The 23,767-nt window shown below is 40.7% G+C and overlaps 1 protein-coding gene across 1 annotated transcript in view; it reads right to left on the bottom strand.

Annotated features, from left to right (window-relative positions):
• Positions 1-23,767, bottom strand: part of Stk39 (serine/threonine kinase 39) — a 203,374-nt gene that overhangs the window by 88,597 nt on the left and 91,010 nt on the right. The window contains exon 13 of the mRNA XM_055600610.1: positions 23,548-23,615. Coding sequence (XP_055456585.1) covers positions 23,548-23,615 — 68 coding nt within the window. The remainder of the gene's footprint in view (positions 1-23,547; positions 23,616-23,767) is intronic.

Below are 23,767 nucleotides of genomic sequence, written 5' to 3'. Positions count from 1 at the left end.
AGAAGCTGTGCCACCTATCTGTGTGTGTGTGTGTGTGTGTGTGTGTGTGTGTGTGTGTGTGTGTGTAAGTATGTGCATCTGTCTGTGTGTTGCTCTATGTGGCTGTGAGTACACGAGGGCATGCATGTGGAGCCCAGAGGTTGCCATGGGTATCTTCTTTGATTCCTCCCCATTTATTTTTGAGACAGTGTCTCCTACTGAACCTACAGCTAGATAGGTAGTTCTCACCCTTCTTAATGCCTCGACCTTTAATACAGTTCCTCATTTTGTGAACCCGTTACCATGAAATTATTTTCACTGCCACTTTATAATTGTAATTTTGCTACTGTTATGATTTTTAATGTAAACATCTGTTTTCTGGTAATCTAAGGTGAACACTGCTAAAGGGTCATTTGAATCCCAAAGGCATAGAAACCCACAGGGTTGAGAACTACTGAGCTAGAGGATTTGGCTAAACTGCTGGCCAGTGATCTCCAGGCAGCTTCCTATCTCCAGGGATTCAGGGTGGAATTATGGGTATGGGCTGTCATCCCTGGATTGCACATGGGTTCTGGAGATCCAAACTCAGGTTCTCATAACGTCAAGCACTTCACCAACTGGCCCATCTCTGCAACCCCTAACTTATCTTCAACAGCAAATATCTGAGGAACCCCCCGTGCTGGGAAGTAGACTGGAGGATAGCTATGAACAATAGCACAGCCTTGGTCCTTGACCATGTGGAGATAAAGTCTGGTGAGGAGTCCCTGAGTGTAAAGATGCTAGTCAACATGTCCAGGACCATGTCAGACTTCAGACTGTGTTCTTTAACACACTCAATATTCAAACTCTGGACCTAGACATACTGTGAGAGACACTTGTTACAACTGGAATAGAACCATGCAGTCCTTTCCAACCTTGCAGGCAAATTATTGGAGATATATTTAGAATAGAAAGACAATGACGTTCCAAAGGATAGACTTAAGTCTATGAGCAGGAAGCCACTATCCCATCTTATATGAAAAGTGATTTTTCAGATGAAATGTCATCTATAATGTAGGGTTTACAGGTATAACCTACACTAAGTATTAAGGAGAAGTACTCCAGGCTTCTGTTTCTGAAAAATCGTTTGATCTATCCGTATAGTCTTTGCACCTTTCTCCCAGTGAAGTAAAAGACCAACTCTGAAATTTCCTAAGAATGGTAATGACGCTAATTGCTTGTGTGACGTGTAAACATGAAAATTCTTTTCAAGCCACACAGAGCTTACAACATTGTTGGTGGTTATCAGATCTCTTCTTGTGTACTAAGTGCTTTCCATTTCCCTGTCAAAGGCATTTCTTTCATTCTAAGCTCAGGGCTCTCTTATCAGAGCTGGTCACGGGAAAGAAAACAGGCAAGATCCTGGTGTAGGCCCCAAAGAACTAGCCTGATGCTATAAATCAATGAAGACAAGCTCATAGCTTCTGAGAAAGCTCAATCTAAGAAAATGCTATTTAAGAACAGTTTTTCACTCCTTGAAAAGAAATACCATAGGCCAAGGTCCACATTGTTAGCCAAGATTCTTCATGGAAAGGACCATGAGATGAAAACTTCTTGAATTTGGCTTCAAGAAAAATCTTGCCTCTATACAATGTTTTAATCTTACAAGCTGAGAGAAAAGAACCATCGAGACAATTCCAATTTGCCGGTTGCTAATGAGCCAAGGCTGTTTTCTTCATGGTGATTGTAATTGCACAACTTTTTCCTGAAGCATTCTCTTTCCCTTTTCTTTTTTTTTTTTTTTTTTTTTATTTTTTCTTTTTAGTTACATTTTCTTAACTCCGTGTCCCAGCTGTATCCCGCTCCCTCATTCCCTCCCCAACCCCACACTCCCTCCCTGGTCTCCTCCCTGCCCCTTTCCAAGTCCCCTGATAGGGGAGGACCTCCTCCCCTTTCATCTGTCCCTGTTTTATCAGGTATCTTCAGGGCTGGCTGCAAAGTCCTCCTCTGTGGCCTAACAGACTGCTCCTCCCCTGGGGGGAGGTGTCAAACAGCCTGCCCTTGAGATCCTGTTAGAAATAGTCCGTGTCCCCCTTACTTTGGAAAACTACTTGGTTACTGAGCTACCACAGGCCACATCCGAGCAGAAGTTCTAGGTTATATCCATAGATGGTCCTTGGTTGAGTTTCAGTCTCAGAAAAGACCCTGTGCCCAGATATATTTGGTCCTTGTAGAGCTCCTATCCTTTCCATATCATCCTAACTTCCCTTCTTTCATATGATTCCCTGCACTCTGCCGAGGGTTTGGTTATGAGTCTTAGTGTCTGCTTTGAAACACTGCTAGGTAGAGTCTTTCAGATGCCTTTTGTGGTAGACTCCTGTCATAAGTTCAAGGCACATCCCATTTGTCTTTCTAAATGAGGATTAATCACCTTCGCCTGTGTCCACTTTCTTGATTATCTTCTTTAGGTGTGTAGATTTCATTATGTTTATCATGTCTTGTAGGTCTATATAAGCGAGTATATACCAAGTTTGTCTTTCTCCTTCTGGGATACTTCACTCAGAATGATCTTTTCTAGATCCCACCACTTGCCTGCAAATTTCATGATTTCCTCCTTTTTGATTGCTGAGTAGTATTCCATTGTGTAAAAATACCACAATTTCTGTATCCATTCCTCCGTTGATGGACATCTGGGTTGTTTCCAAGTTCTGGCTATTACAAATAAAGCTGCTACGAACATGGTTGAACAAATGTCCCTGTTGTGTACTTGAGCAAATTTTGGGTATATACCTAGGAGTGGTATAGCTGGGTCTTGAGGTAGCACTACTCCTAGTTGTCTGAGAAAGCGCCAGATTGACTTCCAGAGTGGTTGAACCAGTTTACATTCCCACCAGCAATGGAGGAGGGTTCCCTTTTCTCCACAACCTCTCCAGCATGTGCTATCACTTGAGTTTTTCATCTTGGCCATTCTGATGGGTGTAAGGTGAAATCTCAGGGTCGTTTTGATTTGCATTTCCCTAATGGCTAATGAGGTTGAGCATTTCTTTAAGTGTTTCTCTGCCATTCGATGTTCCTCTTTCGAGAATTCTCTGTTTAGCTCTGTTCCCCATTTTTTAAGTGGATTACTTGGTTTGTTGCTTTTCTGCTTCTTTAGTTCTTTATATATACTTGATATTAGCCCTCTGTCAGATAAAGGGTTGGTGAAGATTCTTTCCCAATCTGTCAAAGGATGCTTACATCTACATGCTAGCTTTATCTTGTATCTCCTACTTTATATTTTGTGTGAGGAGTTGCCTCCTATCTTCCTTAGAAAAAGGCAAAGTGGAAACAAACCATTGATTTCCCACATAAACATCAATGATGACTCAAATTCAGCTCCTCTGACTATTTCTGGACCATGCCATGTCAATCTCCTTATTCCAGGTCATAATTCACACGTCAATTTCCATGAATATAGCAAAACTCCCTAGTTAAAAGCACATCTTGGCCAGTTTAAAATGTTACAATTTGAACATTTTTCTTCCAGTGTTGATACCCTCATTCATTGTAGCTAGCACATTTTAAAAATATGTGTGGCATGAAAGAGTTCTGCCATAAACTTATACTGAACTTATGTATATGTCTACTGGCTTTAGAGAAGGCTCTAAAACTGGTCCAGGTGGGATGCTTTCAACCTGTGACCATTCAATGGTGAGAAGCAAACACAACAGCCAAGTTGAGTGCTGTGAAGGTCTCCAAGGGAACTCCAGATGGAAAGGAAAGGGGTTCACAGAAACATATCACAATTAAAGGTAGGTACAGAATCCAGGGGAAGGTCTAGGAATCAGAGACAAGAAAGCAAGACCTAAGTGAAAATCCAACAAGGATTATTCCTGGGCAACTCTGTACGGTGGAGGCTGTGGCCGGAAGCTTGGGGGTGCTTCTGTGTTTAAATGCCTGGTTTTTACTGTGGGGTTGATGTTAACCTCACTTCAAGCCTCTTCATCTGAATCTGTGTCTACCCCCTCTCCTGGTCTATCCTCCATGAATACGTAAACATTTCAGTGAGTGATCAACAGAAATTAAAAAGAGAAGCAGGATTATTTTTGACATTCATGGCACCTTCCATTCTTTGCCTTGGCCACTGGATCAACATCTGTCAATTGACATAGGACGTGTTCAGGATGGTACGGCAGGAAGGGTAAGCCTCTATCTATGGGAGGGTTGGCTCTTCACATACTCCTCTGCTGTATGCTTACAGCAGACAGGACAGCTATGGCCCACCCAGTTTCTGTTTCTAACCAGGTCATGCACAGTTTGAGGGAGGGCTTAGCTGGAGGCTGGGTATTCCAATATCAAACAAAAGCTGTACCTCAAGGATACTCAAAAGGAAATGTAGATGCTAGCAGTTAACTAGAGACTTACTCTAATTTTTCAAATTCAGTCATCGTTCTATGGTTAAGAACTATTCTGTTTTGAACTGCTGTCCTCACTGAGTCCATCCCCATTCACCGTCCAATGTCCAATGTCCAATGTAGACATCTAGCTACCAAGACAAGGTAAAGTTCAAAGCCTGAGCTACTCAGAAGCCTACTGTATACTCTCCTTCTGCATTTAACTTGTTTTATTTTTTTAAAGAATACTTACAGGCCAGCATTTGACATATGCTTAAGTAGTAAAACAAAATGTTTGTGGAATAAATGGAATTAATTAATCTGAGTTCTACTTACTAGTCACTGATAAAAATAAAAAATAAAAAAACCCCAAAAAACAGAAAGAAAGTCAAAACTACTCACCAATAACTAATGAAAGCCAATCTAACCTATGGATGACTTCTAATTTTTTAATTGAAAATAAATAAATCAATCCATAAAACAGAAGCAATTAACTATGCATATATGGGAGGGGGAGAAACACAACCCCCTCCAATGTAGTTAAACCTATTTTTCTGTTTGATTAAATCCCATTGAAGCTGCTTTAAATCCTAAAACAGAATTGCAATGCCAATGATGTATTCTCTGTGCAGATCCTTGCAGAACTGACCTGACAGGGACGGAAACAATACTGTAAGATTAAAGCCTAGGCATTTCCCACTGCTGGCAGAGACCCAGGCCTCCACTCACAGAGCCGCTGTCCCTTTCTAGGCCCTGCCCTGGCTGCTGACCTCATCTGCTGTGAGAAAAGCACTTTCTCTCCCTGAAGATTTTTACCTTCATGCAGTTTCTGACCCTTGGCTTCCAGCAGCATTATTATGGATATGTTAGGGTAAGAGAATTTTAATTTCCATGTTTTTTATTTGTTCTCATGAGACTGCACATTATGTAGTAAAGAAATCCTCCAGAGTGAGGATGTCTTCATATAAAATAGTTCCAATACTCACGACTTTCTTTTTCCAAGTAATAATAGATGTTGGTACTACTATGAGGATTTAGCTAGCAGAAGGCAACCATTCAAATCAGAGACAGGACGGTACTTTATAAAAATAATCATTTCTTTCTCAGGGGCTGCTGTTGGAAAGTCCTTGGTTATCAGTGCCATGTGTTAAAATGCTTTTATATGGCTCCTCTCTTCTGAGTTACACAGGCATGTATAAATATAAACAGCTGACTTTTGAGGAATGGTAAAGGAGGTCATTGCAATATTGTTGAGTACATCAAGGGTGTTGTCAGTTTAACAGCAGAGATAACCTCCGTTTAAGGCAACCTCAGACTTAATGGACCTTTGTGTAGTTTCAACACTAATAATATAGTAGAGCACAGGATAGAAAAATTGGATGTGTGTCCTTTTCTTATCACTCAATATGCAACTAGAAGTCCAAGGCTGCCATGATAAGTCTGGGGTCCTTACCCATGGTGATTTACTGAATGCTCTGAAGCCATTCCAGCCTAAGGGGAGCTACTGGCTTGTCCTTAAAGTAATTTTGATAAAATACTAGGCTATGACCAACACGCTGTGTGTAACCAAGATACTGACACTGAAAAGAACAACTGCTGATAGCTCTCTGAGGCAGAGAGGAAATCGAAGAAGGGCCAGTGGTTCCGATAAAGAGAAGAAAGCCAGGACTGAGATGACACAGTTCATGAAACAGCTGGTAAGACTAGGTAAGTCAATGTGGATTTGTCTATCCCACGCTCGAAGAAGTGCATGCTGGTTTGTGATCAGAAGACAGGAAGTGTGCAAGGAGACAGAGGGAGCTACATACCACAGGACACTGGGCAGACTGCTCACTCACATCTAAAAGCCACACCAGGCGACAAACCAAATGGCCTACTGTTAAAAAGAAGGCAGCTATTTTACAGTTTCCTTTTAAGTAACTATACTAATAGAAAAGATCATTTATTCCTTTCTGGTAAATGTGAAAACCAAGTGCACCAAAGATAAATTGCCTGATTTGCGAAGGAGGGAGGTTTGGGGCAGTCAGCGCAAAGGACATTCTTACAGTTCTACAGGATTTTCCTGAAAAGGTGCTGTTTTAGAAAAGGAATTATGGGTTGAGTCTTCCTCACTGAGAATCTAAAAGGCAAAACAAGTCAAACTTTTCAAGCTTTTCCAATGCTCATGTGACATCACAAGTTAGCTGCACACCTGTCATTGTTTGATGGGTTAGAGTCGAGGCACAGGTGCAGCAAAAAATGCTGCATAAAATTACCTACAGGCTATGCATGTACATATCTATGAGTTTTGTGTTTGTTCAGATCTGGGGCCCACTCCTTAGATAATCTCATGATATATATCTACACACGTACATACAGATGTATGTATGAACACTTCAAAAATCTAAAAAATTCTAATTCTAAAAGCAGGTGTGGTCTGAAGCCTTTCAGATAAGGGGTACCCGATGTGTACTTGTTTGTACCTTAAACTGTGACTGACAAAAAGAAATAATAAATAAAAAATAATTATATCACTTTGAAATCAGGCTAGGAGACTATCATGTAGCCAGCCCCCAAATTGTGCCTTTTGTACCTTGAGCACTTCCTTTTGACCTGCAGGACACAGCTGGAAGCACGCAGCATATCCCCTGACATTTACTCCCTAAAGCAGGGGCCCCAAGCAGCCTCCAAATCCACCCACCCCATTGTCACATGGCTCCTCGTCTTCTGAGCTGTGCAGGGATGTATACATAAAAGCAGTAGGCTTTTCAGGGGCAGAAAGGCTCCCACTCCAAGCCCTTCATAGCAGAGCAGAGAGACCTCAGCTGACTCGGCTAGGTCAGTCACACTGACACTCAGTAAACTATGATACTATGCTCCGCTGTACTACCGGAATATCTACCATACATTCCTTTGTATAGTTTTTTGGTATATCCCATGTTTATATCTCTGTGTTATTAAACAAGATGCAGGATGTTTCTTAAAGGCCAAGTTTAATGTCTCCTAACATTGCCCGTGGCAACCCATCAGGAAGGAATGCATAGTGCACAGGAATGAATGGCTACACCAGTCTTCCTCTGACTCAATGGGAAGGAAGAGCAGGCACCAGACAGTCACGTTCTAAAGAGTGCTACAGTTATTAATGATGCACAATTTCTCCTGGGCACTTTGATAATTACCCAAAATGACTGTACCTGTCCCTACTATGACCTCTGATTCCCCCAGCCAGTAATCATTTACATAGATGATACAGCGGAGGAAAGCAAAGTGATAGAATTCATCACGAAACATCAGCCCAGGAAGCATGATGTTGCCATCAGCAACCCAGCTGCAGCTGCTCCCAGATAGTGACTCTATAGTGACGGAGGTGCTTGCAAGGAGGGAACTCTAGTATTTCATGAGCCCTTGTTCCTAGAGCAAGAGAAAACCATCTTCACAGGCAAGGTGCAAAGAAGAGGCAATTTTAGAGCATGCCTGTACATGCACTCTTGCAACATGGTATGGTAAAGAATCAGTTTTGAAGGTAGCTGCAATCCAGCCCTTCTGCCCTTACTGGCCTCTTGAGGACTGTTGCTCACTTCCTCAGCTCATGGGAAGAAGGTCCCTATCCTGGAACTCCTCAGAGAACCCCACAGTCTCCACAAAAGAGCCAACGTCAATCTAAGTGTCACAGAAGATAGTGCCCACGATGCTAACAGGGGAAGGAAGATCCAACAGGACGCTTTGTAAGTCGTGACTAAAGAGTTAAAGTTTTCATTTTCACCCCTCAAAGCACCGACTGAAAAAGAATGGATGTGGGATTATTAAGTGTCTTTTATTGCCAGTATTTTCAGCTCCCCCATTTTCTTTCTAACCTTAATTCAGGGAAAGGAGAGATGAGAGAAACAGAGAACTCCGAGAAACAAAGAAGTTCCTCTGCCTTGCTTGGGTATTGCTAAAAATACTGCAAGTAAAGCCCAGCACGGCCTGCCATGCGGCAGTTAGGCTAATGCGGTATGAAGCCAGTCTGGCTCCAATCTCGGTATGATTTACAATATGATAGTTTAAAGTGGTACAGCCCATGCTGTGGTAATAAACATTCATTTCAAGGCTTTTAGGGGACTAATATTTCATCTTAACATTCCCAGAGAAAGACTTTTCTTTCAGGGGAGGGAGCGAAGTGCTGTGATGGAATCGTAAAGAGGGCAGGCAGCTCAGAGGGTGAGAACCCCAGCTGTGTTCTCACCAGGCTGACCTTCCATGTGTCCCTCTGACAGGACCTCTAAAACCAGAACCAGCCTCCAGCACGTTCCGGGAATCACAACACAGACAGACATGTTTTCCTTACAGAACCTGAAGGGCTGCCTCCACCTTCCCACTGCAGGGCGCTCTGATTTACCAATGACGATGACAGAGGAACGGTATGAGGGACCCATGTGTCAGGGAGCAGGGTCCATTATCTCACCCAGGGCAGACGCCTTCATCAGCTTTTTAGAAAAGAAGCATATCTTTGCAAAGAAAACTGTGGCATAAGATTTTGAAGAGGGCTCCCACAAGTATTTTGTGGCCCAGTAAGGTAGAGAACATTTCTTAATTCTTACATCAAAACTGCTATTTTCCTTTTGAGACTAAGGGTACTTTCCTACTTGACTCACCGAGTTCAGCAGATTACCAAGAGTGCAGTTTAATTTTCTTAAACAACAACAACAAGAAGTTTGATGTAGTTCTGAGACTAGTGAGACCGTCTATTTCCTCCTGTGCTGGCTGCTGAAATCTTGGGAGATTATCTCTACTTACTCTATGTAGACAAATACTGATTAAAAAAAAAATCTATCAAAAGAAGAGTTTTATTTAGCCAGACTTCCTTAATACATCACACTTCTACCTCCTTCTCAGTCTATTTATCATCACTTTTCAGAAACTTGGGATCAAGAAACTTGGACTCCAAGGGTTACTGCTAGACCCTGGCACTGTCCAGCGAATGGGTCCAAGAAACGTACTGAGGAGCACTATGCCAACTGCCATGCCATGCAGTCACTGCTTGCTCTCCTGTGGGCTCTCGGCCTTCCCAATTACATCTCTGCTTTGTCGCCCAGCCACTGCCAGCCACTGGCATCCAGACATGACACCAAACGCAGATTCTGGGGTCCTCCTTTCCCCATCTCTGCAATTCCATGGGTTTCTTGAGTAAAGTTACCAAGTGGTTAACTCCAAGGCATTCCTTACCCCATGCAACACCCTGAGTGGAATCCAACTGACTTAATACACTCAACTCCAACAACTTTTATAGTCAACTCAGTTTCCTAAGGTAACCAGCTTTTGTCAAGACGGGTCTCTTCACCATTCACAGATGCAATGGCCAGCAATATCCTGCTTATAATGGCCACCGAGTACCTTTTAAACTATTAGGTCTACGCCACAACAGTCTGAAGTGTCTGTTGATGCTCAAAGGAGAGCAATGTGAAACAAGTTCATCAGAAGACAGGATCTGGGTGAGAGTGGACTGAAAAAGAACCCTCCTCTACATTAAATAATTCCCTCCATGCTTCCTCCCAGTAACAACGGGAATATATTTCTAATGTTTCTGTAATGAGAATGAAGGCAGTGGAGAAAAGAAATTTGAATTTCTAAAGTTAACCAGAGGCCTGATAATTGTTTAACAAGATCTTTTCCAAAATACGTTATTATTTTCCATTTACTAGGAAATAAAATTCAAACACCATAGCATAAGGTTTTTAACAGTCTCTATCAATGTATCTGGGGAGCTTTCTCTCTCATTCTTAGCCATACTAAGGAGTTTTTACATGAGAATCCTCTAGGATCAGGTAACACAAATTGAAATTCCTATTAAGATACAAAATTGGAGTGTGACTCCAGTCAAATGAATTAACTCCTAAGCTTCGGCATGTTGAAGTTTTTGTTGATTAGGTTTTCTAGTTGTGAGAGTAACTTTAGTACTTAGTCTACACCATTAGAAGTACAGAGTAGAACATCGCCTTACATGCTGTTCTGCATCAGGCAATACTATGCATAATTGTGATCATTTCATCCATGACTGAAAACGTAGGATTCCTTGTCTGTACCCTACTTCCTACCCTGTGTCTATGTTCATTATCATCCTAAAGAGATACACTTCCATGTAGAGGGAGGCAGTGCTTTGTAACAATGAGAGACTTAAAACACTCTACAGCAAATAACTGGTTGTTAGATCCTAAGGCAGAAAAAGCCATAGATTTGAACCTCTGCCTTGGAGATGCTGCAGGAAAACAGGCTTCCACAAATTACCATATATTGTCTTACCCTTAAAGATGATGAGCTAGGTAATAGCATTTTCCCTACAATGGATTCTAGTACATCACAGAGATATAACATGTCCATACATATGTCACACAAATATCCATTTTCTTTGTAGCATATGACAGGCTATAAACGCTGGGTACCCCCCGCAAGTGTAACCCAATGTCATAAAATTTCACTGCCTATCTTCAGGTGAGTCTTAATGTTAGGGATGTTAGAGATCATGTTTAGAAACAGTAAGAGATATGTGGAAGATCAAAAAAAAAATAATAAACCAGAAAAAAATGTTATACACCTTTAACTGATGAGAAACACTTAAACTATTTTTCTACCATCAGAGTTACAGATACCTAAATATGTCCAGGGTTGATGCTCAAAAGCCCATGTGTGATACCCAGTGCAGTGGATGGGATTAGAGAAGTTTAGGTGGAAGTTACTCTGGAGAGCTCATTTGAACCAGATCTCCTCACTGGGTCAGAAGGGGATGTAACAACAGCTGCAGAGAGGCATTTAGCTGCTGGCTTAGGACTGGAGAACAGAAGAAACATCTAGAATTTAGGGTCGAAGAGGAAAGAAAATAGCCCCACAGACCTCCCTGTGCACAGTGAACTTCTAACCTCCACATCTGGAAAATAACCAATCTATGCTGTTTTAGGCCACTAGGCTTGCAGTAATTTGTTATGGCAGTGATGGCGAATGAATACCAAGACCACCCAAAGAAGTTCACCAGTTAGCGAAGATTTCCCACAACACAACCAGTTAACTGTATGTAGAAGGACAAAGTTTTCTAGTGCATTAAGGACTGCAAAATAAAGCGGAAACTATACTCTAAGAAGTCTACTTCCGCTGGGAAAGAAAAGTTAATGCACAGCAAACCCCCAAATGACATACGCTTGTTACAATTCCAAGACCCAATAGTTGAAGACGAAATCTTGCCCTTCATTATCTCTAGGGATGTGGTAACTGAGAACAGAAATAACTTTGCAAACAGTCTCTAGACTTATGCAGCTCTGATCAAGAGGACAAGTCTTAAGAGTCAACCGCCCCTGGTAAAACTGGGGGTGGTGGTGGATTTTTAGATTGTTAAGAGCAGAAGGTTACCTTAGCAGCAGCCAGACAGTTGGAATACAAAACAAGAAAAGGAAGAGAGACTCTGCAATATTAGCATCAAGGAAAAAAAATGAAATATGAAGACATCTGTTAAAATTTCAGGCTGCTACCAATCAGCCAAAGTATCAGGTGATTAACATTGACTTAAATGTCACTAAGACTTCTGAAGGTGTCTCCTACTTTTAAAGACATGGTTTTGCATGCAAGAACATCAAAAGGCTCATAAGAAAGAGGCAACAGTTCACTAAAGATGTGTGAGTCTCAGGATGTGACCTACCAGTCCTGCATAAGAGACCAACTGCCAGTCACGTGGAGCACATGACGGTGCAGCCTCTGCTCTACTTTTAAATTATTAAATAATTATCATTATTAAATATTATGCCTTGATTCCTGAAACTGACTGGTCATGGAACATAGCGCAGTGCACTCTACTTTTCTGAGGTCAGATAAAATGTTCCTTGAAAAGTCCTAGGAAACTATAATAGTTCAATTATGAATTCCACTTTTTAGCCACTTAAAGGTAGCAATTAGAAGTGCATGCCTTCAGTGTTCTTTCAATGGGAAAGGAAGAGGAGAAGAAGACGGTTTTACTAGGTGTCACAGTCAAGATTTCTATTGCTGTGAAAAGACACCATGACCACGGCAATTCTTCTAATGGAGGATGTTTAATTGGGGCTAGCTTACAGGTTCAGAATGTTAGGCCATTAGCATCATGGGAGAAGCATGGCAGAGCACAGACAGACACGGTGCTGTGGAAGGAGCGTAGGGTTCAACATCCATACTGACAGGCAGCACAAAGTTAGAGAGAGACGCCAGGCTTGGCTTTAGCTTTGAAAACCTCAAAACCCACCCCTAGACCCACCTACTCCAACAACCGCACTCCTTATGAGCCTTTGGGGGCTATTTTCATTCAACCCACCAAACTGGGGAACATGTTGTCACAGAGAAGTCTGGGCGGAGGAGCATAATGTGCCAGTACTTTAAGGAATTAACCTAGAGGCCTGAAAGCAGAAGAGGTGCTAGATACTGAGGGACTCAGGGAACAAAACAAGCTGAGTGTGCACATTAGACAAAAAATGCTCAGGCATGCACACAGTCAGTGTGGGCTTCTTGGATTATCTCCCCCACAGAAACTATCTTCCGAGTCTGCAGTACAGATTCTATATTTGTTCTAAGTGCAGATATTTGAAAGAACAAAAGATAGAGTGCCAAGTACCAAGCTGACTGGGAATTTTTATGGCTAAAATCTAGCAAGTAACTGTGCTTTGTGTTGTGGTATTTAAAAAAAAAAAAGAAAAGAAAACATGAAGAATTGCCCATATAAACAATCCTGTGAGTCACCATGGTATAAGAAGTGCTGAAATGTATCTTTTCTGAAGACTCACAGTTGCCCTGTATGAGAAACGTGTTACTAACAGTCTGTCACTTGCTGTCCATTTCCCACCTCTCCTAACGATCAAGTCCTGTGTGCTAGCTGCCACACCCCAGGGTGCTCCAAGCAAACAGCCAAGAAAATCACCCCCCAGAGCATAACTTCCAGATGAACCCTAGTCCTCTATGTTCAGCTTCTGGTGAGCACAGCATGAGGAGGGAGCATCCATTTCTGCAGTTAGACTCTTCATTTAGTTAGACCCTGAGGTAGGACTCATCCATGGAATGATGTCTGCTGCTACAGGGATGCTGTTGGCATCCTCACATGAACCGAGAGGCACAGCCAGCACTTCAAGAAGCCCCTGTGCTCTGTCTTGAATTGAGCCCAGGGCCTTATGGATGGCAGGCACATGCAGTACAGATTCATAACATGTATTTTTAAGTAATACAAGACTTGACATAGTCAATTAAAACCCAAACAAACCACTGAAAGGAGTATACAGATATACATTCATCAATATAAAATGAATCCAAGACATATTACAAAACAGACTATTCAACATATGTTGTTTTATAACAAAATATGCTTATGTAAGAGTGCTTTTAAAAATGTAGGCCTGTATAAACACATATTAAGAAGAGTACTTCTTGTTATCACTAAGTGAAAATAGTATGTGTGGTTTTCTTTTTCTTCTTTTTACGGTGCTGAGAAGTAAATTCAAGGCCATACGAATGATAGGGTAAAGTTCCACCCCTAAGCTACACCCCCAGCCACCACTTTCTTTTGTTGTCATTTACTTTAACTGTCTATCTCTCTAAGCTATCTAACTTTTCCATATGTGGTTCAAAAATAAAGAAATAATGACGGGTTTTTTTCTAAAACTTTATACATTGTTTATTGCCACTAATATTTATTTAGACTCAAAGTCTTCTGGCTCAAGAACATATATATTTTTAAACTGGCATTCTACAATTAGTCAGTTTTAATCTTCTATTTTGCTCCCTTTATCTTTCCAAATCTTTCTGAACATAAACTGTCCTTCATTTGTCATGCTTACTAGCAGGTGGAAATTCTACATACAAAACATGACATACAAAACATTACACCACATCAGATATATTTACACATCTCTCTGTACCACATCACTAAGACACTGGATTAGCATGAGACCCAAATGTCTGCAAATCTAAGCAAAGCAGCTTCTGGACCACAGGAAATCCACCTAAAGGCTCATTTCATTCTTTTTCATCTGTTGGTAGCAAGCGAAGATCAAAAGAAAAAAATGAGGTGAGGCAAATGATGGGGCATGCTTTTGAAATTACTTAATACCACAAACACTCACTGGCATTTCAATCATCGCCTTTAAAATCCCCAAGACAAATATTTCAGGTATTTCTGTCACAACACTAATGATGAGTTTATTAGGAAACATTGTTAAAAGAGTGTTCACAGCGAGTGTTAATGAGAAGACAGAAGGTTTAGCAGTCCTAAAGTGTTTATTTCTAAATGTATTCAAGACAAAACTAAATAATGCAAGGATGCAGGATCAAGTGGGGAAGAACAAAGACTGATGTGTTCAGGAGAGTGGTGATCATGACCATTTCTTTGCTTAAAGGCTTTCTAGTGTAGGAAAAACGAATAGAAGAGCTATGAACTCTGTATACTCTCCTGTGAAATGCTGGCACCAGTGGTGATATTTTAATAGTATGCAATGACTAAACAAGACAAAGCATACAGCATGCTCATCGTAGTGCCTAGCACATAGTAGGTGCTTTGCCATTTGGAAGGACACTACTAATGATAAACAAATATACAACAATTTCTCCAATTATCAAAGAAAAGAAAATATTTGAACATGAACATCCAATGAGTTAAGTCAAATGGCAAATATATTTCAGGACTGCATTTCTTATAATTTGTCACCTACAAAATAATACATTATCACTTTATTGAAAAGCAAAAGTAGTCTTGTCAGAAATAATGTAAGACTGCAAGTCACTTATGGAGGCCAGCAGCCTGACACTGCCCCCAGATGCCTCCTGCCTCTTACTCTGCTCCAAATGGAGCTACTGAAAAGCATAAACACTGGTTACTATGGGAACAAGCAAAGCAAAGATAACATCCAGACAAAAAGCCTCTCACCTACTCCTAACTACTCCTGGCTCTCGTTTTTATCTGTCTTCTATTGCATTTATCACTTTCTACGTTGCATTAGAGTCATTTGTGCAGAATCTGATTTCTCTGCCTATCAGCAGGCCTCTCAGAAGGGAGAGGCCTTGTCATATTCGTTTTTGTCTCTTCAACAAAGTCCTGCATAAAGAAAGCAGCAGATAAGTAGTTTGTTGACGAGGGAAGAGGAGAACAGGCAGTAAAGAGCACTACATAACAGAGCTCAATGCCCATAGTATTTAACCTCCGGGGGTGGAGGGAATTAATCAAGGCTTCCACCACTTGACTGGAGAATTGTACAATTAACCCTATTTCACCGGCTGGAAAACTAACTAATTACTCCTGAACAGCGACAGGATCAGAACAGAGTTCTGGTGTACTCATGCTAACACAGTGACCAACACTTCCTAACAGGTTAGCATTCTTTATGAAATAAAAATTCTCTTAAGTGTATTCCCCAAGTGCGCCTGTTAGGGGACAGGGGACGATTAAAACAGTTAGTCAATAAATGATGGAATGATATCTAACACCTTAGAATTTCTGTTAAGTTCGTATTCCACTCCATAAACAGCTTTCCCCTACAAACGAGAGCTAATGTATTCACCTGAGGCCATGAGCAGTGCGCCTGCATCTGATGACACTGCCTCATTAGAACAAGCTGAATTCATTATGAGAAAATTAATGGGACACCCTGTTCCAGAGCACCTACACACATCAATTGCTGTGGTTGACTTCTGCAATCCATACAGCTGAGCTGCCAAAGTATCAACAGCATTCACACAAAGGAATTGGCATATTAACACAACTGATAAACATCATTTTTTTCCAAATGAAGGAGTTGATGCTAAAGCCTGCATGTTTTATGTTAAACACGCGACTCTCTTTTAATTGTCTCTTTTATTTTTGTCTTATGTGCATGAATGTTTGTCTGCATGGATGTCCATGCACTGCATGCATACAATTCCCATGGAAGCCAGAAGAAGGTACCAGATTCCCGAGGAATGGAGTTACAAAGGGTTCTGAACAAGCATGTTAGTGCTGGGAATTGAACCCATGTCCATGGGTTGAACCCATCTCTTCAGCCCCTGAAGATATAAATCTTTGGAAAAAGATTTATATAATTTTTCTTGTGCGGGGCATGAGGATGTGCCTGTGGAGATAAGTACAGGCATGAGATCCCCCAAGCTGGAGTTCCAGGTGGTTGTGAGCTGACCAATGTATATTCTGGGAACCAAACATGGGTCCTTTGCAAGACCAGCAAATTTTCTTAACCACAGAGCCACCTCCTCAATCCCATATTTTTATTTCATTAAAAAGCACATGAATGGTAAAATATTTGTTTATTATTTGACTCACTCCAAAAATGTTATAAACATATCTTGATGGTCCATGAAACACAAGGTTATATATAGTTGGGAGTCATCCTCTTGAAATGCATCCAAGAACATTTCTGACCTAATGCCTTACTCTTCTTTGATACATATTTGATATTACATACAACCTAACTATATACAGTATGGAGAAGAAAATAACAGTAAATTCCATAAAGAAAAAAATATCCAGACTTTACCCATGTCCAGCATTTGACACAGACACCAAATGTTTAAATCTATTTTCTCAGTCTTAAAAGCTAATTAATCTTTTTTCGAGGAAAAATTAGACTTTTGTCTCCTTTGTCTTTTGTCTGTGAACAGAAGTGAATGAATAAAGGAGACATATACTACCCAGACCCACAGGCATTTGTCTTTTCTTGCAGACCCCATCATTTTGAAAGTAAAAGACTCCCCAATTTTCTTTTCTCAAAATGAAGATGACCTTTTCAGGAGAAGCTGGGGGAGGCTGACAGGCACACAGGTATTCAGTGTGGATCTTTTCAGAGGACAGAGAGGAGGCTGTTGGGTACACAGGTGTACAGTGAGGAAGAGAGGCACAGCACGTTCCTTGCAAGTCTAAAATCTTGCACCAAAAACATCAGAGTGATCTTATCAAGCAGAGTGCAAGCAGCCACCCACATGACATTGGCTAAGGGTTGAGGAAAGGCTGGCTTGAACTGGAATCTCCTAGCCATCAGTCTGTGGAGCACAGCACGTGTTATGCCACATAGACTCAGGAGTCAAGGGGAACAAGCACATGCAGGCCAGTGATTCAGAGGGAATGCACATATGAACATGTACGTGTATATATGTAGGCATATGTGTAGACAGACAGACACCGGAAGACTGTGTGACTGCGAGACTGAATGAAGCTAGCATGATTTTCTTTTCATCTGATAACAACTAAGAACAGCCACCTACCTTACTATCACCCACGCTGGTTCAGGATATGGTTATCTGGACCCAAAGGTAACCAAAGGGTTCCAGAGAAGATTTCAATTGTAGAGTAGATGTGAAGAAAGTGCACGGCAGGGAACAACACTGAGTGGCAGGTTTTGACTCTCGAAGAACTTGTAAGTTCAGACATTCTAAGAGGAGGCCAGGTCTCTCGGGGAAGCTTATGTGAGAAGGGACCACAGCAACCATCTTCCACATAAGAGCACTCAATAGCAACTCTGTATAGCCCATGTTGGCTTTTTAAATGGTCTCCCCAAAACTGTGGCCCACAGCATCATTGCGAAATTGTTGGTATTGGTTTTTTGAGATAAACCCTTTCCTTATACCCCAGGCTAGCCTCAAATTTGTGGCAATCCTTCTTCAATCACCCAATTACTAGGACTACAAGCATAAGCCACCACAATTAGCTTTTACAAATTCTTTTATATGTTAACTTTTAAATTTTAAGCTCTTCACTTTTAATATTCTCTTTTTAATATTCTTTTTTTTCCCCATCCTCCCTCCTGTGGGATAGGGGCATAAAGTCCATTTCAAGAATATGTGATCTTCATAGACATTATTCTCAACTGATGTCTGGAACCACCTGTTGATTTTACTCTCCTGTCCTATCACACAACTATTTTCTTTTCTCCCTACTTTTCTAAATGATGATATTCAACATTTTACAAAGAAAATCAAAGAAACAGAAGATTTCAACCACTGCCCTTACCTTCACCAAATATACCAATCTCTAGATATCTCTAACCCACACACTTACCCACTAGTGCCTGTAATGGCTACACCACCCAGCACATGTTTCTCAAGGTTCCAATCTATGGCCAGCCCACTCATCCATTGACATAGCAATGTACCTTCTCTCAACCAAATTTCCCTTCTTTATGTCAAAGCATTAACATAAAAACAGACAAAAAAAAAAAAAAAAAAAAAAAAAAAAAAAAAAAAAAAAAAAAAAAACAAAACCCAAAACCCCAAATCCTCTCCCAGTACTTCTATCACTCTATCCTCATCTCCTTAGTTTATGGCATAAAAGAATTTCTACAAAGAACTTCCTGGACAAACACAGTTTGTCTATTCGTGTTGTCTCACAATCCCCCTTGTCACTGTGTCTTAAATTCAGACCATGTATTTGACACATCACTCTCCTAAAGTAGTTCTGGCCAACATCAAGACTGTATTACACTCAACCAAACTTGTTCTCACTGTACTTCGTATTCCAACAGTAAATGATGAATATTCAGCCCTTCATTTTAGAAAGATATTTTCCATTCTTATTAGAGGACCAACTCTCTCTCCTCTCCTTTCTACCTTTGCCTTTGTTTCAAAATTATATTTTTATTAATTCTTTGAGAATGTCATACAGTATATTTTGATCATTTTCACAACTCCTCTCTGATCTACCACTACCTCCCTACCCACTCAACTTCAAGTCTTTTTTAAGCCCTCCGAGTCTCACCCCTCATCAGAAGAGGTTCTTTGTGCAGCAGATGTGGCCCATGTACAGAAAATAAGATACTGCCCAGTGCTCAGCTCCAAACGGTACATCCATATCACTCCCCTGCCCCAGGGCTCAAGAATTGTCTCAGAAGAGAGGGTACAGCGAGTGTAGTCATTCACTGACTCTTACAGTGACGGTTTCCTGGACACAACATAACAACTACACAAACGAACACACAGCAATTGTGAGAATAAGCACAAGATCAAGCCAGACAAAATCTCAGCAGAAGTGGGAAAGTGAGACAGAGTGCCATCTTGTCCTGACAGGGTTGTTGTTTTGTTTGTTTGGCTTTTTTGGACTTTTTTGTTTGCTTGGTTGGTTTTGTTCTTGTCAACTTGACAATCAAGCTAGTTATTGGGAGAAGAAGAACCTCAATTTTAAAAAAGCCTCCAAAACTGGGCATGGGAGCACAGGCTGTTCATTCTAGCACTTGGGCACCAGAGCTCTTTTAGTTCCAGGCCAGTATGGTCTACACTGTGAGTTCCAGAAGAGTTAGAAATGCATAGTTAGATACCGTATCAAACAATAGCAGGAGGAAGGGAGGTTTACAGGAGGATGGATGGATAGATGGATAGATAGATAGATAGATAGATAGATAGATAGATAGATAGATAGATAGATAGATAGATAGACAGACAGACAGACACAGACAGACAGATAGATAGTATCTCTCTCAAATTGCCATAGGCAAGTCTGTGGAGGTACTTTCTTGATTAATGACCGATAAGAAAGGGCCCACCCCACTGTGGGTGTTGCATTCCATTTGCAAGTGGCCTTTTTCATTAGGGAAACCAGGCTGAGTAAGCCATGAGGAGCAAATCAGTAAGAAGTACTTCTCCATAGTTTTTGCTTTAGTTCCTGCCTCTGCTTCTCTCAGGGGACTATGACCCTTGGAAAAGCAAGCGAAATAAACCCTTTCCTCTGGAAGTTGTTTTTGGTTGTAGTGTTTTATCACAGCAATTAAAAACCCTAACCAAAACACACCTCTCTCCCTCCCAATCTTTGGATTCTTACCTTGGCATCAAGTGTTTCATCTCTCTGCTTTTCTCTGCCTTCTGTTGTCCCCCTAGATGCTAGCCACACTAAACAGCTTTAAATGTCAAGGCACAGAAAGTTTCAAATTTGTGAGCCCAGGCCTCTGAAAGCATATAGCCTATCTCCATCTTAGGCTTAAAAGCCAGCTTATAGTAAAAACAAACTAGACTCATTCCTGTTTATAATTAAGCCTCTGTTTCTCAAAGACTGGGCTATACCCATCCTTTAATCTAAACTACAAATTGTTCTATACTGCCTTTTCCAGGAAACAGAAATCATGCCTTTGTTTCAAAATGTTGTAATGATCATCTTCCAATCCTATCTTTGTTTCCAAAGGTTGTTATGATTACTTGTTATGAGGACCTTGCAAACATTTCTTTGTTTTAGGAGGTTGTTATAACTAACTTGCTATATTTATGTTCTGCTCCTGAATCCTAGCCTATTTTGCCTGCCAAATACTCCATTTAGATACTCCTTATCCCTGAGCTACGTAAACTCTGTCTTTCTCATGTCCAAGGCTGAACTCTTGAACCTAGTCTTTGAGGGAGGCAGCCTATGTACACTAATAAAAAAGCTTGATTTAATTAATTGCTTGCTTTAATTAATTTGGCCACAATGATTTGGGTTGGAGGTCTTCTCCTTCCATCTTTGGGATTAATAGCATCTCAACACCTACTTGGCATATATACATTGACATCTAACAGATTTCACAGGCCCAATGTGCCCCTCAAACAAATTTGTGATTCTAACCCAACCTGAAACTTCAACTCTCTTGTCCATCTCCGGAAATAATTATTATGACTCCATTAATAATATTTTCAGTCAAGTCCTAGAGTAATCTTTAAGTATTTTCTCAAAAAAATTATCTTTCTGCCTTCCATTAATCATCACCATCATTCTTCAATAAGATCACAGAAGAAAACTTGCACAGATTAAGCAAATACATACATGTCTTAGAGTTTCTATTGTTGTGAAGAGACATCATGACCATGGCAACTCTTACAAAAAAAAAACCACTTAATTGTGGCTGGCTTACCTTTCCGTGGTTTAGTGCATTATCATAATGAAGGAAAGCATGGCAGCACATAGGCAGATATTGTGCGGAAGAGGCAGCAAAGAGTTCTACGTCCATATTGGCAGGCAGCAGGAAGAGAGAGCCATACTAGGCCTAACTTGAACTTCTGAAACCTCAGAGCCCACCCCCAGTGACCCATTTCCTCCAACAAGGCCACACCTACTCCAAGGAGACCACACTTTCTAACAGTGCCATTCCCCATGAGACTATGAAGGCCATTTTCATTCAAATCACCACAAAACCCATACAGACAGAAGAAGTACACACAAGTACAAATAGACAGGTCCAGTATTTTACTATAAAGCCATCAGGTGGCTGCAATGTTAATTTTAAAGTTTCACTCAGATTTCATCACTCTTCTGCTCACAGGCTTTCTGACTCTTACAGTGAAGGCAAAAGTCTTTTCCAGAAGCTACACAGGTACATGACTGGGCTCCCACCGTGCTCTAAACCCACACCCTGCCCACCATTTTACCCACTCTGGGTTCCTGGCACTTTTGTTACTGCTCATCAGTGCTTCCTAAACAGATCCTTACTCTGCCTCAAGGCTTGATTCTACACTTCCACTAGGATGTCTACATTCTAAAAGACTTTTTTTAGAGAGATCTTCTATGGATTGCAGAACTGTAGAATGGTCCTAACAGTTCTATTTCCTATGTATAAATGGCTTACTTCATAACCATCTCCCTTTGGAATGAAGAAAACTAATAAATAGGGTGAGATATTCCTAAAAGCTTCGATCTACAGGTGTAAAGTGACCTTGAACCCCAGTCAGCTGAATGCCTGAGGTTCAGTCTTATAAGATGATGGAGAACCCAGGAAAGCTGGCCCTGTACTTCTGACTGACAGACATAATGAAAAAGTAAGTGGGTGCTGTTTCACTACACTGTTTGAGGTAATGTTTTACACAGGAATATAAAATTAATATACCTGTTTTAGAGTGTCTATTTCTATGATGAAACAACACGGCCAGAGCAACTTGCAGAGAAACAAGTTTACTTATCTTATGCTTCCAAATCACTGTTCATCATCGAAGGACATTAGGATAGGAACTCAAGGAAGGCAGGAATCTGGAGGCAAGAGCTGACCATGGAGGAGTGCTACTTACTGGCCCTCTACCCATGGCTTGCTCAGCCTGTTTTCTTATAGAATACAGGACCATCAGCCCAAGGATGGCACCATCCATAATGGGCTGGTCCCTCCCCAATCACTAATTAAGAAAATGCCCTACAGGCTTGCCCACAGCCTGGCGTTTTCTTAACTGAGGCTCCCTCCTGTCCATTGACATTAGCTAATGTCAAGCTGACATGTAAGTATCCAGTACAATACCTTCAATAAAATATACCAATATTCCCTTCCTTTCTTTTCATTTGATATAGGTTCTTCCTTCAGAGAACTGGGTATACAATGGATGGAATTTGAATATATAAATCTCAACTCTGGGCTCCAAAGGCAAAAGCACAAAATTATCTACTTCATTTTTTGGCAGTTGCTGAAGTCACTAATTGTACATATTCCTCAAAGCTATTACGTTGGAATAGATTCACTCTTCGGCTCATGCTAACTCCATGAGATGGAAGCCAACCTTGCCCTTGACTGTACACCCACTTTTTCTAGCCACAACTGTGAATACCTCCATTAATCATTAAACACACATGCTTTATATGTTTAACTGTCAGGAGAATCCATGTTTCCCCTTTACACCTTCAGAATAATGCTGTCACAGAAAGCATTCTGACTGACCTGGCTGTCTGCAATTAAGTTTAACAATTTTCCTTTCTTTTAGATACTACATCCTTAACAAAGACCATCCAAAAAGATAGACCTTTAAGTTTAAAAAAAGTCTTAAAATAGAAACAGCTTTCATTCACTGGGCTATGGACTATCAGGTGCCATATTTGTATCCATTTCCTAGAAGAATGAAAGTGCTTTCAAAATATATCTGTCATTTCTCTCCAGTGGCTGATCAAACCTGCCACTGAAAAATGTTCTGAACAGGCAACTTGTAGTGTAAGCATGGTTTATTTCTGTCAGAAACTGACTGCTGGAGTGTGAAAGAAACTCATTAAAAATCTCTTACTGTGATCTTACATTGTTAAAAAGAAAAAAAAAAACTATAAAGAAACGGCAAGGGGAGAAAAAAATGTAATGAAGTGTACATAGAGCCTATAGCTGCTCTCAGATGGTGTTTCTCTTATTAATCATTTTGCAAGCATTGAAAGGAGTATAATTAGTTCCACGAATATGGCATACATTGTTTTTTGGAAAAATCAAGTAAGTTAACAATTTCATATTATCCTAATATTATGAGAAGTTAAAGGAGGAGGTCAGAACACTGTAGAAAAAAATGCAAAATAAGCAATAATGCTATTTACCTTAATCTTAAAACAAGATTGACTGCGCAAGGACCTTCTCTGTAATCTTCATTAGCATTGGGTTGGCCCTTTGAAAACAAAACAACAGATAACATTGTAAGCTCTACTGGGAAGAAAATGAATAAAATCACAATATCTCTTGATTCCTATAGCACTTTCTGGAAACTTGAAAATTAGTGCTTATCCTGGCAGGTCTTTTTTGGTTTCAAACGCCTTTTTT

The sequence above is a fragment of the Psammomys obesus genome, unplaced genomic scaffold (genome assembly GCF_907164565.1).
Source record: "Psammomys obesus unplaced genomic scaffold, mPsaObe1.curated_primary_1811, whole genome shotgun sequence".
NCBI lineage: Eukaryota > Metazoa > Chordata > Mammalia > Rodentia > Muridae > Psammomys > Psammomys obesus.
The sequence above is the reverse complement of the archived record's forward strand: the minus strand, read 5'-3'. Positions and strand labels throughout refer to the sequence as shown.